The following is an 18,387-nucleotide window of genomic DNA, read 5'->3' as shown; positions in this document are numbered from 1 at the left end:
TCGCGCTGATTGCTGGCGATGCGGGATTGCAAATTTACATAATAGATTCAGCCGATCTACTATGATCGGGTGATAGATTACAGGTGGAGGAACACACTTTGAAACACGCAGCATAAATATGACCAGAATCGCAAAAGCTTCTCTCAACCAAAACTCCAAACGAGCGAGTCCATCCCGACTTCCTCAAACAGCGGCCCAGACATGCAGGCACAGGAGAGCAGCAAAGCACTGACTGGTGACAAGCTTGTCCGCCCACGGAGGGCGGAGTTGAAGCAACTCGAGAGGGAGGGAGAGAGAGAGAGAGAGAGAGAGAGAGAGAGAGAGGGAGGGAGAGCGAGAGGGAGGGAGAGAGAGAGAGAGAGCGAGAGGGGGAGGGAGAGAGAGAGAGAGAGAGCCAAAAATGAATGGTTAAAGTGACCGTTCCATCCAATTTCACAAAAAGCCGTTTATCTCTGAATATTCTTTTTCACGCTAAAACCATGCTGTATTCAACTGCTAATGCTTACATAACTACTAACTCTACAAACTAACTCTTTTAGACAGAGAAAGTACACATTCTATTAGTACTTTTGAGATATTGTATGTTCACAAACTCCAAGCTGAAACGAATCCTCGGCTCTTATAAAATGAGCCATAATCCTCAAAAAACGGCTTGGCAGAAGCTACCTACAGCAAAAAAAAACGTCTGGCAGTCAATGTGTTAAAAGGCGTGGTTATAATGCTTAAGGCCACCTGTAGCGCCGATACCAAAATATCGAGTGCGCTGGTCCACACCCACTAATCTGTGCTGCGCCTGGCACTAAGCGCAGTTTTTAGGCCGTTGCAACAATAGAGCCCATACAGTGCAACCGGTTATTTCTAGCTACAATATGATTTAATTAGGCAGCTAATTATTGAGATTAATGGACTTTTTTTTTTTTTTACTTTTTTCATTACTGCAGTGAAGAGGCAAAAAAAACATAAGGCAGAGTGGGAGGAAAAAAGGAGCAAAGATCTCTTCATATTCAATAGACGTGTTTTGTCGTCATATCAGGGATTTCACACTACATCCATTTCCTTCTCCCCCCCCCCCCCCCGCCTGTGGTAAAAATTAATTGGATTTTTGGATCCCGTTTGCCAGTCGTTCTGTTCTGAAAATTGGGTGATATAATGTCAGTAGAAATTACATTTGACAAAGTTATTGCATAATTATTAATATTAATATTAAAGAATCTGCCTTCACGAATTAAGAAATGCATACTAGTATTAGAAGAACCGCCGCGGAAAAGCGGAAATAGTTCAATCTTTAATTTAGCGTTGAATGTAGAGTAGTCAAAGTCATTCATTCATCATTTTACACCACTATTCATTTTCAGGACAATTCTGTCAGTGTAACTTCTTTTGATACGAGTGCAACTGCAGTGCAGCATGCGCACACGTGCACGGCGGCATGCACGCACATACACACATACAGTACACGCACACACACACACAATGGGGCCATGAATGTTATTATGTCCTCCGCATTTGTCCCATGCTGGCTCCTCCTGCAGTGGGCAGCTTCCAACAGCCAGTAGAGCAGACAGTCACTCACTTCTGACTGTGCCAAACACATCAGTGGCTTTAGACTTTTTAAGTGTATTAATGGTGGTAGTATAAAAAGAAAATTAACTACCTTTCCAAAAATGACACCTGTGTTTATCCTTTAAGCTTTATACACACCTGTGCACACAGGAAGCTGTGCAGGGCAACAGCTTTGTACACTGACCGAAAGCTGTTGCCATGCCAACTACTGTATCGCAAACAGACAAACTACCCTAGCCTGAAATCACACTGAAATGTCAACTTGTTCACTCCATTCCCATCTTCTAGTCTGACATCACCGCCTGTCTAAGCGATTTCCATGACCGGAGGGGATTCCATTTTCCCTAACCAATCACTAGAGATGTAGCCACCTGAATCTACCCTTAGTTAATCCAGTCGGGAGAATGCAAATAAAAATAAAATAAATAAATAACCTTTGAATAAATGTCTTCAAAGGACAGAGTTGTTTGGATTTCAAAGTAAGTGGTGCTCGTAAGTGATTTAAAACAGCCTCGATAGCAGCGTCTATGGCAACCGCCATTGTTGCTATTACTCCTCGCCGCACTTGACAACCGCTTGACAAGGGTGTTAGTCCCGCCCGCTGTTTATTGACGCTGATTGGCTAAAAACTAAAAAAAGTCAAAAACTCTTTATACAATGCCACTGAGTGACACGTGCAATTTTGCTATTGTTTCCAATGCGAATTAAAGTGTTTTTAGCCTGGCAGTATCACGGTACCATAGTTTATCTATTGAACTTACACCACTTTGTGCAAAACAATACATATGTATTGTATGGTCATCTTTCCATACTAATATACAGGACATGACGATTTGAATGAATGAATGAATTTATTTTCAAAACAGGGACAGTGTGCAAGAACATTAACCCTATAAAATAGGGAGAGATGTGTCATACCAGGTTATACGAGGGATCAGCCGAGCAGCATTTTGGTAAACAAACCGCGTCACTGGGTGGCAACGGCAATGGAACCCTATGGAGCCCAAGTGGCGCGAGGCGTGAGTGGCTGACTCTAGCCAGTTAACTCTGTTTACATTTTAAAAAATGTAAAAAAATGCGACAGTTCACACAACTTTAACACGACATGCATATATTATACATCAAACTCTTGAGCTACTTCTGCTCTCACTCAGAATGTGAAAATATAAGCGATGTGATGTATAGTTTTTGAGATATTAACATTTGCTTGGCACAACTCATACTATTAACTGGCGCGGGGGTTCCGCATTTCTGGGTGTCAAGTGACGTCACGCTGATCCCTCGTATAGCAGAAATGCTATTTTCCACCCGTAGTCCATGGGCAGGTAAAATACTACAAGCTTAAAACAGTAGGAAAATATAATCTAAAACATAGTAGGAAAATAGTTAAGATAAGCAAATGACATGTTAAGAGAGTGCAAAAACACAGGGAAACAGAATTATCCAATCATCCCTGCATCCCCACACCCACAAACCTTTAGAATAGTTAATATAGTTAATATTATTTTCTGGCGATCACATTTACGCTTCAAAAACCTAAAACGCATTGACTTCAAGATGAGGGAACCCTACTTCCTGGTTGGCCTACAAATAGAGAGGCAAAGTGAACGTCACTTCCTGCTTCAGCACTGTACCAGAGATTTTCATCCGCCATTTATTTTCCCATAGACATTTCGTAAAATGCTTATAAAAAGAGTTTTACTGGTTCAAACTAGGGGTGGGGGAAAAAATCGATACACCATAGTATCGCGATATTTTGCCTGACGATATTGTATCGATATTTGGACGCCAAGTATCGATATGCCACATGCCATGCCAGGCCACCGGGCTGCTATAAACTTTAGTTCCAAGGCCAGCAGTAAACAAACGGTAGCATATTTTCATTTTGTTTTAACAGTAACAGTTTTGTCATAACAGTAATTTACAAATTCCCCAGTTACTGAATGGGCTGCACAAGATGTTTTGTGCAAGTGAAGTGAAATTGCATTGTTCAAAAACGACCCAAGTAGTCCACACACACATCCACTACTGTAAGTAGACTGTAACAAACAGTTCAGTTTGTCAGGTGCATGCAACTATGACATGACTTTATGAAAGTTGTTGGTCTGTCTACAATGTTGCTGCAATAAAATGGTTGAAGTCAGATGTACAGACTGGAAAATTGTTCTTATATAAACCAGATGTTGACAAGGTTTTCCTTTGGGGACATAATTTGCAGTTGAAAAAGTAAGAAATCGCAATATATCGCAATATTCAATATATCGCAATATTCAATATATCGCAATATCGGCGATATCGCAATACTATCGTATCGTGACTCAAGTATCGTTTTAGTATCGTATCGTGGGCATCTGGTGATTCCCACCCCTAGTTCAAACCAAACGGTTCAGCTAACGCTATAATCGGGAGAGACCATAGAACATTTCACTCGGACCAAAACTTAAAAAACATTGAAAAAATATTTTTCTTCAAACGCACGTGTGTTTTACGTTTTGGTCCGAGTGAAATGTTATGCAATCTCTCCTGTTTCTAAATATATCTGAACCGTTTGGTTTGAACCACTAAAACTTTTTATAGGCATTTTACGAAATGTCTATGGGAAAATAAATGGCGGATGAAAATCTCTGGTACAGTGCTGAAGCAGGAAGTGACGTTCACTTTGCCTCTCTATATACATCATCAACTCTACTAATTTAGCGTAGATATACATCTCTGATCCTCCCTCTCTGTCTCTCATCCCCTCATTCCTGTTTTCCCCATGTTTCTATCTTCCATCTCTCTCCCCATCTCTCTTTCTCTACCTATCTCTCTTCTTTCTCAATATCTCTGCCTTCTATTCCTCTACCTTCTCTCTCTCCATCTCTCTCTCCAGACGCTGCAGATGGGCATCAAGCATTTCTCGGGTCTGTTTGTGATGCTGTGTGTGGGCGTGGTTTTATCTCTGCTGACCACCATGGCCGAACACATCTTGCACAAGCTGATCATCCCCAGGGTCAAAGACCCCCGCTTCAAGTACTGGCTCCACACCAGCCAGGTAGGAAACACACACACACACACACACACACACACATCACACACACACACACACGCAGTCTCTCTCTCTCTCTCTGAAGTTGGAGTTGGCTAAGAGCCACATTTCAATTAATGGATGCATGCCAGCCAAAATGCGAGTGTAAAAGCTAATATATGCAAATGTATATTATGACACACGCACTCACGCACAGTCACACACACACACACACACACACACACACACACACACACAGACACACACACACACACACACACACACACACACACACACACACACACACACACACACACACACACATTCATATATTGGAACAGATCCTCACACAGAACCCACTCTCATTAGATCTCAAACATGTGTATTATAACAAACACACACACACACACACAGGAACATCAGTGTAAAATGTTTGCGGTTCTGGCTGTGAATTGTGTTGCTTGTTTTCCAGAGATTACACCGGGCCCTGAACTCCGTCTTCACTGATGACAAACTAGCGACCGTAACCAAGCCAGAGAAGAGGTACTGACTATCATCTCAGGCCGGGGTCAATCCACCTTCAACTCAATTAAACACACTAATCAATTTCTATCCTAATCAAAATATAATTACTTCTTCATCTGTTGGACATAGCAAGTTTCTGACGCCATTTTTAAAGAGTCTATTTTGCGGGGGAAATCCCCTCCCTAATTGATTGAATTGAAGGTGAACTGAGCCCCAGTGCACTGCTGTAATCATACATGCCTTTAAGCTGATCTGCCTATAGACCCATTTAGTACGTTTTGTTTTGGGATCCAGGCTCATTAGAGACAACTCTTCTGTGTGGAATTACATTTCACACATCTGAAAGCCCAAAATAGCTGACAGTTAATACAAGTGCCACGCTGAATCCGACAGTACGTTATGACCCATGAACCGCACAGAAGAAGCCATATGTCTTTAACTGTGGCACGCAATCTTCATTCCCACTGAAAATGCACTCAGGAGATTTTTTTCTAGCGGAAAACCAATTTTCCAAATTGACCAAATTATCGGGCTGAGAAGAAGTGACATCAATTAAGATCCAAGTGGCAGTTAAGAGTTAAGGGGCCCGTTTTTTAATCAGAAACTAAATGGAATGGTCAGAGTCTGCTGGAGGCTAATTATCAGTCAGGGGAATTGAGGAAATAATCCCGTGCTGACGTCCCTTAATATTGTTTCATGCACAGAGAGATAGAGAGCTGAGAGAGATTTCCACTGTATTCGTAAATCGTCTTCTCTGTCCGTTTCACTGCCTTCTCAAGTGCCGCACGGCCGCCCAAACCAGTTTCACAAACACACACACATGCGTTTTCACACTGATGTGATTATCCCAGACCACCACCCTTTTCTTCTTTGTGTTTGTTTGTTTGTTTGTTTGTTTTAGCTTCTCCGCAGCCAATTATTCACATTTGGTCATTTGCTCACATGGCAACGATACAAAATAGCTTGGAAGCTTCCACCTAGTTTTCAAGCAATCACGAGCGATCTTGAGTGGGCAAGATTAAGGGAGAACAGATGGGACATTTATGACAGTTTTGTCTGTGTCTGAGGGAAGATCAAAACAACGTCGAACCTTTTGCTGAGTAACGGCGTTCTATTTGATCATACTCTGTTTCATTCTGCTTGAATGAAACATCTGTCACTGCTCTGTTAGGTGGAATATAGCCAATGTGGGGATTGAACACATGCTATAATCATGTAGGGATTGAACACATGCTATAATCATGTGGGGATTGAACACATGCTATAATCATGTAGGGATTGAACACATGCTATAATCATGTATGGATTGAACACATGCTATAATCATGTGGGGATTGAACACATGCTATAATCATGTATGGATTGAACACATGCTATAATCATGTATGGATTGAACACATGCTATAATCATGTGGGGATTGAACACATGCTATAATCATGTAGGGATTGAACACATGCTATAATCATGTAGGGATTGAACACATGCTATAATCATGTATGGATTGTACACATGCTATAATCATGTAGGGATTGAACACATGCTATAATCATGTATGGATTGAACACATGCTATAATCATGTAGGGATTGAACACATGCTATAATCATGTAGGGATTGAACACATGCTATAATCATGTAGGGATTGAACACATGCTATAATCATGTAGGGATTGAACACATGCTATAATCATGTAGGGGATTGAACACATGCTATAATCATGTAGGGGATTGAACACATGCTATAATCATGTAGGGATTGAACACATGCTATAATCATGTATGGATTGGACACATGCTATAATCATGTAGGGATTGAACACATGCTATAATCATGTAGGGGATTGAACACATGCTATAATCATGTAGGGATTGAACACATGCTATAATCATGTAGGGGATTGAACACATGCTATAATCATGTAGGGATTGAACACATGCTATAATCATGTAGGGATTGAACACATGCTATAATCATGTGGGGATTGAACACATGCTATAATCATGTAGGGGATTGAACACATGCTATAATCATGTAGGGATTGAACACATGCTATAATCATGTAGGGATTGAACACATGCTATAATCATGTATGGATTGAACACATGCTATAATCATGTAGGGGATTGAACACATGCTATAATCATGTAGGGATTGAACACATGCTATAATCATGTAGGGATTGAACACATGCTATAATCATGTGGGGATTGAACACATGCTATAATCATGTGGGGATTGAACACATGCTATAATCATGTGGGGATTGAACACATGCTATAATCATGTAGGGGATTGAACACATGCTATAATCATGTAGGGATTGAACACATGCTATAATCATGTAGGGGATTGAACACGTGCTATAATCATGTAGGGGATTGAACACATGCTATAATCATGTAGGGATTGAACACATGCTATAATCATGTGGGGATTGTACACATGCTATAATCATGTAGGGATTGAACACATGCTATAATCATGTATGGATTGAACACATGCTATAATCATGTGGGGATTGAACACATGCTATAATCATGTAGGGATTGAACACATGCTATAATCATGTGGGGATTGAACACATGATATAATCATGTAGGGATTGAACACATGCTATAATCATGTATGGATTGTACACATGCTATAATCATGTAGGGGTTGAACACATGATATAATCATGTAGGGATTGAACACATGCTATAATCATGTAGGGATTGAACACATGCTATAATCATGTAGGGATTGAACACATGCTATAATCATGTAGGGCAGGGACGTGCACAGAACATTAGAGGGGCAGGGGCTCAAATTCATAAAAGGGCACTACAGAAATTTGAGGCAATTTGAAGGCCAATTTAGGGGTATAACTCATTTTAAATATTCCGATTTTAACCAGATTTAGAGGAATATCTCATTTTAGGATGAGACTTGTCACGGAAAAATAACTCCATAACTGAATAATATTAGTATATAAAAGTTGCATGCTGTTGCAATACTGTTGTGAAATCATTTAAGCATCAATATGTATTTGCTCCTTTTCTCCCTTTAGGTTGTTGTACTACAACAGATAGCAACACAGGCAGAAACATTGAACGATACTGAGTGAGGCTTGTAATATACCATGCATTTTAACCATAATTCTAAAAAGCAAGACAGAAGATTTAGATAAGGTGTATTAGAATTTTTTTTATTTTTTGCGGATTCAACAACACAACATCCCTTTCCAATAGTGTAAAGTAAAAAATATTTTCAAGAGCAACAATTCTGCATTTGTTCCCTATATTTTGGTTATTTATTTATTGGGTGGTTTATTTATTTATGTATTTATTTATTCATTCATTTTTGGGTTCATTTTTGGGTTGGTGCCTTCAGGGGCAGTTTAGAAAAAACACTGCTCCATGCAGAGGCCTATTACAAATGGTGCATTCAAGGCCAAGAGAGCTCGGAAAAGGCATTTCTCTTTGAATGCTGCCTTCAGTGACGGCATGGAAAGGGCAATTTCCATACAAAGCACCATTAGAAATGCATTATGGTCAGGAAAGGGCACTTTTTATTTTATTTTTTAATGTGTCTGAGCTGTTTGTTTTGTTCATGTGTTGTTGGAATGAAAATGAAAAATGTATTATAATTAAAAAAAAAAAAAAAAAAGGCACTTTTTACAGACTGAAAAAAAGGCAGGGGCTCAAGCCCCTTTTCATGTCTATGTGTGCACGTGCCTGATGTAGGGGATTGAACACATGCTATAATCATGTAGGGATTGAACACATGCTATAATCATGTAGGGATTGAACACATGCTATAATCATGTATGGATTGTACACATGCTATAATCATGTAGGGGTTGAACACATGATATAATCATGTAGGGATTGAACACATGCTATAATCATGTAGGGATTGAACACATGCTATAATCATGTATGGATTGAACACATGCTATAATCATGTAGGGGATTGAACACATGCTATAATCATGTAGGGATTGAACACATGCTATAATCATGTAGGGATTGAACACATGCTATAATCATGTAGGGATTGAACACATGCTATAATCATGTAGGGGATTGAACACAAGCTATAATCATGACATTGCGTAACGTTATAGCCCCCAGATGTCCGTCAATTCGTGTGCCTGTTGACGAGCGATTTAATCACAGCGACAGAGCGATTCCAAAGGGTTGAATCAAGGGACAGAGAGAAAAATAAATATCTCGGTGTGAACACAGCTTAAGGGACTTAATTGCAAAAGACTGCATTGTTCCCCCAAAGTCTCCAAAGAATGTTCAATAGCCACATCCTCAAAAATAGGTCTATTTTGTGAGCAAGTCTTACGATGTGATACCTTTACCTACATGCTTTCTTTCATAGCAGCCATGCAGGTGGCATCTTTTTCAAATGGCACACATCTCATTTTGAGACGAAAGCCTTTTGATGTTCTAATATTTTGATGTCTCATCTCTCTGCTTAAGCTCTCTCTTGACAGCGGAAAGGATCTCGTTAGATTCTTCTTGTCATCTTCCATCCTCAGCAAAAAGACCTTTGAATCAGAGTTCTTCAGTTCATATGATGTGAATCTGTCCTCTCCACTCCTTTCATGAAATCTTAGTTATTCTTCAGATTGCACATTGCTAGATGTGAAAACCTTTGCTTGAGAGGGGACCACATTTGTTTCTTTTCCAAGTCTAACTCTGGCAAGTCAGAAAAAAGACACGGGGAGAGTATGTTATTACTGCATTGACTAGGGCTGTCAACGGTTACAACATTTTTCTAAACGTGTACACGGGACCTTTTGGCAGCGTGTTGCCGGTTAACCTGTTTTTTTTATATATAATATATAATCGCTAGAGGGCACTGTCACCATACAAATACCTCCCAAACCCATAGACAGCAGCGATGTTCTCTGTGTGTCTGTTCCCTCTTTGTTGAACTTGTTGTCTGGTCCAGAGCGGAAGTAGCAGCAACAATCGCTGTCATTACAGTTGCGGCTACTTCTGGAACGATGTTGTGAGTTTTCGAGTCACACAAACGCTTTATTAACGTTACATTGTGACCGCCGCGGCCACATGGTCCATGCGACCATTAACATTAAAGCTATCATCTGTAGCTTACAGGCAGCATTATCACCTCACCTAAACGGATATGATTTACTATCCGGTTACACGTGTACACGGTGACATCCCTAGCATTGACATTTACTGGGTTAAGTTCTCATTTTCAAGCATAGAAGGTAAAGCCATCGGAGAAGCTCTAAATAATGCTTGAGGTTTAATCTTTACAAACTGTTTTGAGGCTGTGTGTGTGTGTGTGTGTGTGTGTGTGTGTTTTACATTGGCCCATAACTCCACCGTTCAAATTCAATGCTAAAATATTTACTCGTCTAATGTTCCTACAAATACAATTTTGTCTTGCATTGTACAGATCTATTAATAATACACAGATACTGTATGTCTAAATGTAGATTGTGTGTGTGTGTGTGTGGGGGGGGGGGGGACCCCCACTGATTCAACATATTAATATAATATTTCATTAATCAGCACATCTTTTTTAGATGCTTTTTTTATATACATTTTGTCTTTATATGATTGATATATACAGTAGAGACGAGAGAGGAATTTGAGAGAGGTGGGGGCAGGCGTGGGTGTAGCAAAACAGACTTCATTTCCCTGACTACCTTCTGTGATGCTGTTTTGCTGTGACTTGCTTCTCTTTGAACTGTCATGGCGCCAGCTACAAAGAACAAGGCCGAGTCATTCGTCTGAGGCACATTTCTTCTGTCTGCATAAAAACAGATCTTTATGTGGCTCCAACTCTTAACTCCTCGTACCCTGGCCTTGACTGGTACACCTGAGGTGGCACCAACTTGAGAAGGCCCTGGTGTAACAGCCATCCATCCCCAGCCACCCCCAGCCCGTCTTCTTGTTCTATAGCTGTGCAGTGAAGTGAGAAGCTTTGGGCAAAGGTCCAGAGAGAATTGATGTTTGCATGGTGAACACAATCAAAGGAATTCATTGACATGTCACCGAGGAGGAGAGCACCTTTGTCTAAACGAATGCCTTTTTCCATACAAATGTGGCTTGGCCGGGTGGCGCCCTGCACAGCAGGCCCACAGCCTGGCTGGACCCCTGCACACTACAGCAGGCCCACAGCCTGGCTGCACAGCAGGCCCACAGCCTGGCTGGACCCCTGCACACTACAGCAGGCCCACAGCCTGGCTGCACAGCAGGCCCACAGCCTGGCTGGACCCCTGCACACTACAGCAGGCCCACAGCCTGGCTGGACCCCTGCACAACAGGCCCACAGCCTGGCTGGACCCCTGCACAGCCAGGGGGCATTTCCATTACAGCTTGACGGCGTGTCTTTAACTGATGATGCACTTGAAGGCGTGTCTTTAACTGATGATGCACTTGAAGGCGTGTCTTTAAGTGAGGGGCTGTGGGACCAAAAAGTCACGGCTGTAAAAAGGCAGGATAAACATTTCACTCCCTGTGAATTCTTCACAATCAAACACCTTTGGTTAGTTTGTCAATGGAAAGCTTTTAATATGAAGCTGCAGCAGCAGCAGGAAATGTTTTCATTAACAACCCGCTTCCGGACTGACAGTGATCAGGAGGAAATGGTTCATAAAGCAGAGATCTGAAAGTACAAATAGAAACACGGGAGAGAAACTAAACTAAAGCTACAAAATATGCCAGTGGGCAGTGGTGGCCTAAAGGTTAGAGAAGCGAGCTTGTGACCGGGAAGGTCGTCGGTTCAATCCCCGGGACCGGCAGGATAAATCTGGGAGGGGCAAGTGAAAGGCAGCGCTTGCCCCTCCCTCATTACCACCACTGAGGTGCCCGAGCTGCTCAGTGGCCAGCAGATCAGACTGTGGTTGTACTGGTCAGTTTCCAGGTATCAATGTGTTTGTGAATATGAACAAGGTGCTCCTGAGAGTCCCCCTGTAGAAATAAAGGTTAAAAAAAACACACATACTGTAGGGCCCTATCATATGCCAGCGCAGAAGGCGGGGAAAGTGTTTGCGTCTGCCCTGGCTGTCGTTCCTTCAGTATCATCTTATATTGTGATAGCATTTTGAATATAATCATACTTATGTAAGAGTCCCAGTTTCTGAGTGGCATCTGTAAACGTAGGAAACTAGACGGTGTGGTTTTGTGTGAGTGAGTGATTGATGTCTTTACTGTGGAAAGTGCAGAGCTGACATTTACACGGACATGCTTCACGAGTTCTTAGATCTTCTAATGCTGGGTTTTTAAACGTAAATAACACTGCACATATGAAAATAGGCTCCAAAGCTCTGGAATACCACCTAAACCCATAAGAGATTCGAGCGCTGTGCACATTTTTAAACGACAGTTAAAAACCTATTTATTTAACCTGGCTTTTAACTGAAGTCAATGGATTTGTTTTATTTTTATTTTCGCACTTGCCAATTTTTATTTCCACTGTCCTTTATCAACCTGATTTATTGATATATATTATTTGTGTGATTATTTGTGTGGGAATTGTTTCTGTGAAGTCCTCTACCACAGACCCCCATTTTAGTGTGAGAATATATTTTTTGTCAGATACAATTTTGTCCAGAATCCCATGACTATTTGTATTGTAGGTAGAGAGATAACAGAAAAACTATGATGAAAATGGTTATTTTCTCCCTTTAACTTTAATAATGGTGAAGTTGAAGAATTCATCAGTTTGCTTGTAACCCCCTCAAGGACCCCTGGTGGTTCTGCCTCACTGACGGGCTTAGGACGAGGACAACATGACAACCTTACTATTCTCTCTGTATCTGTCTGATCTCCAGGTGCAATGAGGGAAACAACCAATCAGCAACGTGGAATCCCTCAGAGTCCTCCCACTGCAACAGGCGCAGGATCCTCCCACAGGAGGTGCAGCAGAACGACCTGGAGCGCCTGCCCTCCCAGGACCTCCCCCCTCCACCGCCCCCCTCTCCCCTCTCTCATCCCCATTCCCTCCCCAGGCTGGGAATGCCCCTCGTGACCACCCCCAACGGCCGCTCCGACCTGTCGGGCCTGGGGCCGGGCCAGGGCGTGTCCGGGCAGGGGGTGACGCAGCGTCTGGGCGCGGGCGCGGGCGCCGGCCCCGGCCTGAGCGCGGGGGTGGGCCGGAACCCACTGGCTCAGGAGCTGTCAGAACTGGAGGGTCAGATCCTCATCATTAAGCAGCAGCTGCAGTCGGCCATGAGGAGGAAGAGGGAGCTGGAACAGTTGCAATCAGCGAACCAAGCAGCGGACCAGAGTACGCCCAGTCATCCGACTGTGCACCAGTCGAACCAAGTGAGCCAGTTTGCTCAGTATAACCAGTCCCACCAGCAGACTAAGCAACACACCAACACCTCCCTCCCTGAGTTCTGAAGCTTCCGTTTCTGCTCAGAGAAATCTGCTCAAACACGGGACTAGATTCCAAAACCTTCCTCCGGGTTCTGGATCGGGATCCTTTCCCTGAGTTCCGGAGTTAAAACCTTCCCAGAGTTCTGGTTCTGGCAGCGGAATCTTCCCCGGGCTCAGGTATCACAGTGTTTCCACCTCCGGGAACGCTGAACTGAGATGTTCTCCAGGGGGCTAGTTCCCCCTCTGTAATGCCAGTAGAACATTTCCTCGACCTCTGGAACCAGCGATGTCCCTGGTCTAGAGGCTTTGGATGAGAGTGAGCCAGGGACCATGAACCAAAGCTGTTCTGAGACCCTCACTGCGCTTGTTGAAGAGCTGTGCACACCTTGTACGTTCTCTTCTCTTTTCAACTCTTCTTTCACCTCCTTGCACTTTCACTTCCCTTGCTTTTCTCTATCATTCCTTCTCCTGTCCACTACTTCCTTTGTTCTCTCTCCTCCCTTCCCCCCTCGTCTTTTCACCGGCACAGATTTGCTTGCCGCGATATGATATGAAGACTCCTTAGTATTTAAGCTCGACAGGCTGAGTCTGATGTTGAGACTCCTCGAGAGTGTAAATTACCTGATGCTGAACCCAGCCACTTAAACCTTGACATCCTTAGTGTCCTGCTGAAACATTGTATCTTGAAAAAAGAAAGTAAAAATAGCGGGGATTAAGAACAACGGGTTGATTTTACCATTGATTAGCGAGTGTTTCTCGCCTCTGACAATGGTTTGGCTTGGTCTCAAGATCACGCAATATCGTCCATTGGGTCATGGAGGGCTAGTCGGGGTGGGATGGCTGTCAATTGTGGTAAAAGAAAAGTAGAACAATTGATGATATAATGCTTTGGTGGGACGCCTCTATGCATCAAGAATGGCTGGTTGGCTTCTTGCGGTGGGTTATAGGACAATACCAAAACCTTATGTTATGGACCTAATTATACAATATAACGTTCTGCTGCACTTCACCCAGGCACTCCTGGTTCTGGTTTCAAAGAAAGCTGCAGTCATCATTTAACTTGTCTGAGTAGGAGTTCTGATCTAGAAGAATCCTGTGTTTTCTTCTTCATCATTGATTGTTAATGGCAAAAAGTACTGATGTTACTCATCTAACTTACCGGCACATTTCCAAGGCGCAGCAGTGAGGGGGAGGATGCTGTGCTGCCGTGGCAACAGTGAGGGGGAGGATGCTGTGCTGCCGTGGCAACAGTGTGGGGAAGGGGGGGGGGCTTATTTAGATAACAAAGGCCCACACTTTTACCACTGTGGCAGTGCAGTACCGCAGCAGTACTGCAGCAATGTGGCCAAACTAAATGAGTAACAACTGTACTTGGAGAACTGTAGTAGTCTAATAAGGTAGAGAATACATGACATGATGATCAAGCCAAAAGGCTTCAGTTTTTTTCAGTCAGGGACCCAAATGAGAAAGGTAGTCACTCGCCCTGCAGGACGTCACTCGCCCTGCAGGACGTCACTCGCCCTGCAGGTCGTCACTCGCCCTGCAGGACGTCACTCGCCCTGCAGGTCGTCACTCGCCCTGCAGGACGTCACTCGCCCTGTAGGACGTCACTCGCCCTGCAGGTCGTCACTCGCCCTGCAGGACGTCACTCGCCCTGCAGGACGTCACTCGCCCTGCAGCCTCTTGAAAACATCCTGGTGCTCTTATATAGGACATATATACAGATACAGTTCAACAAAAGAGGAAAAGGAGAATGTGAACAGGAACATAGATCTCTAATCCTACTCAGATTATGTTATGTGAATAAGGACGTTCTCAACCGACCACTCGACCTGGACCTGCTGTGATGATGCGAGGACCGTTCTTTGTTTCTCGCATCTGTTCTGTTTGGGTTTGGATGTCCCGATTAAAAATGACCTCTCTTGTTTGAACTTGATGCCACTGAAAAAGTGTTTTTTGTCAGAAATAAGTCATAGGTGCCCTGTGCATGTGCATAGCCTGTGCATAGCCTGTGCTTAGCCTGTGCTTAGCCTGTGCTTAGCCTGTGCTTAGCCTGTGCATAGCCTGTGCATAGCCTGTGCATAGCCTGTACTTAGCCTGTGCATAGCCTGTGCATAGCCTGTACTTAGCCTGTGCATAGCCTGTGCATAGCCTGTACTTAGCCTGTGCTTAGCCTGTGCATAGCCTGTACTTAGCCTGTGCATAGTCTGTGCTTAGTTTGTGCATAGCCTGTGCTTAGCCTGTGCATAGCCTGTGCTTAGCCTGTGCATAGCCTGTGCATAGCCTGTGCATAGCCAATGCCTTCTCATTCCCAACTGGTCCTATGTTGACTATTCGTCGGTGTGACAATGTGAAAGAAGGTACCCTTTTTCGCCCGCTGGTGGAGCTCCACTTCCGGGCTGCGGCTCCAGTCGAGTCGAGCCACGGGACCTGCTCGGCAGGGGGGGGACTGCAACATGTTTCCTGGTTATGTTTAGGCAATTAAAACAACTTGGTTGGGTTTAAGCAAGTAAAATAACTTGGTTATGCTTAGGGTTATGGATAGGCTTAAAAAAAATACGAAAAAGGGTACCTTTTGCCTCAATATAGTGACGCCGTGGGACTTGACAAATCGTCAACATAGGATGTGTTGGAAATTAGACCAGGCTGGCATATATATATATGCATATATATATATATATATATATATATATATATATAATTGCTAGCAGAGGCGAAATGCACCACAGGAAATATATTTGTTGTGCGTAGTTGGACCACATAGTTTAGGTTATTTATTTTTATTAAGTGTGCCTCCATGAACTTCACACTCGAAGGGATTTAACTGTTCAACTCTATTATTTTCACAACCTTCATTTGTTTTATTTGTGGCAACAAAGTGGCTGATTAATGGCTCTAGTGATTGTGATACCAGTGGTCTTGTGTAAGCAAAAAAAATGCAAAATTAACTCTGACTGTTAAAGGAGGGGTGAACTTCACGTTCAAAAAGCCTGAAATCCAGAAAGGATTTCCTAGAGAGAGCAGGGATTATAGTCAGTCCAGCAGATAGGTAACACGTTTCCAAACCCTTTGTGAGAGAGAACATCTGGAAAGGAGCGTATGACACTGGCGGAATACTTTCTCAAGATGGCCGTGGAGCTTCTCCTGCAGTCACTCCATTGTAGTTTAAACCCCCTGCAGCTGTATACATAAGCAATTCAGAGAGCTTTGCTACCTACCCTAAAATGTTCTTGTTGCACTATTCTTCACTTATATTGCTACAGGACAGCAATTTGGACAGTGCAGGGAGGCCCATAACTAGCCTGGTAAGGCCACGACTTCATATTGTGTTTCGCTCCACGGATCAGTAACAATTATGTGTCTGGACCAATCAGGACCTGCATCATAGTTCATGACATAACCGGGGCAATCAGGGACTCCGCAAAACAGCAATGGCATCTCGTGACGCAACGGGCGGTAACATTCATATTAGTGGACGCAGCCATAAGTGCAGTTGTTGCAGAAATAGACCCAATAACAACAATTAAACACGAACAAGAGCATGCACCAGCGGCGTTTCTCCGCGGAAAAGACGCTTTTTGTCGTTCCTCCGACTGGATTTGGGAAAAGTTTGATTGACCGAAGGAGTTGTCTGTCAAGGCAAGTCCTCCCGCCCACATCGAAGTTCAGACCGATCGGTGGAGCGAAACAGAATGTGAGGTCGCGTGATCAGGATGGTTTTACCAGGCTAGCACAGAACAGTGGACACTTTACAGATATGCACACACACACACACACACACGTATGGGCACATGCATGCGCACTAGGGATGTCACAATATATCGCGATATCAAAACGTGACAATATGTATCGTTGAGATGAAATCTCATATCGCGAGAGAAAGAAGCTGAACATGGTGGCACTGATCTGCATCTGATTGCATGCTCGCTCTCCTTTTCATTGCTTTGTTTGAACAGACGAGGGACGTTACAGACACGGAGGATGAAAATGGTGAAATTACTCAAATTAGCGTGGAGGATGCCCCTCAACTTACGAATCGATCGCAAAAGATAGTTAAAATATCGTATCGTTATCGTGAACTCAGTATTGTGTATCGTATTGTATCATGAACTGAGTGTATCGTGACACCCCTAATGCACGCACGCACACGCACACACACACACACACACACACGTATGGGCACATGAATGCGCACACACACACACACACACACACACACACACACACACATACAAACAGCCCCTATTCGACAGTGTGTGTGCAGGGTAAGCACAGGCTGTCAAAGCTGAGATGAACACCTGACAGAGACGAGGTAGTACACTGACTGAGCAGCCATCTTTCTTTGTGTATGCGTGTATGGTCTTTACGTCACCCACTTGGCACGTGGGTGACGTAAAGACCAGTGTCGTCCATGTTGTTGTAACAGGATGAATCAACTGTGACACTGGATACATAAGACCACAACAAAGCCATATCTGTGAAGACTTTTTGGGGGGCCTGTCTGACTGCAGGCTCCATGAAACATCCGTTTCCCCCTCACATGCTCTATGGAAGAACACACGAGGAGCATTTAATCGCAGGAACCAGAAAGGTATCACACACGACACACTCTATATCCAGGGGTTAAACGCCCCACAGAGACATTTTCTTCTTAAAAATGAGCAATATCCTGTGTATTTTGTACCTTTTGTTTGTGTACAGTTGTTACTCATTTGGTTTGGCCACTTTGCTGCGGTACTAGTGCAGCGAGGGGGGGCTTTGCTGCGGTACTAGTGCAGCGAGGGGGGGGCTTTGCTGCGGCACTAGTGCAGCGAGGGGGGGGGGCTTTGCTGCGGTACTAGTGCAGCGAGGGGGGGGCTTTGCTGCGGCACTAGTGCAGCGAGGGGGGGGCTTTGCTGCGGTACTAGTGCAGCGAGGGGGGGCTTTGCTGCGGTACTAGT

The 18,387-nt window shown here is 43.5% G+C and overlaps 1 protein-coding gene across 1 annotated transcript in view; it reads left to right on the top strand.

Annotated features, from left to right (window-relative positions):
• grin3a (glutamate receptor, ionotropic, N-methyl-D-aspartate 3A) overlaps positions 1–13,471 on the top strand; it is a gene marked incomplete at both ends in the record, with an annotated part of 132,976 nt that extends 119,505 nt beyond the window's left edge. The window contains 3 exons of the mRNA XM_083638095.1: positions 4,436–4,597; positions 5,043–5,113; positions 12,901–13,471. Of these exons, the coding sequence (XP_083494221.1) occupies positions 4,436–4,597; positions 5,043–5,113; positions 12,901–13,471 (804 nt within the window). The remainder of the gene's footprint in view (positions 1–4,435; positions 4,598–5,042; positions 5,114–12,900) is intronic.
• Positions 13,472–18,387: the final 4,916 nt, after the last annotated feature.

The sequence above is a fragment of the Poromitra crassiceps genome (genome assembly GCF_964638095.1).
Source record: "Poromitra crassiceps genome assembly, chromosome: 6".
NCBI lineage: Eukaryota > Metazoa > Chordata > Actinopteri > Beryciformes > Melamphaidae > Poromitra > Poromitra crassiceps.
The sequence above is the reverse complement of the archived record's forward strand: the minus strand, read 5'-3'. Positions and strand labels throughout refer to the sequence as shown.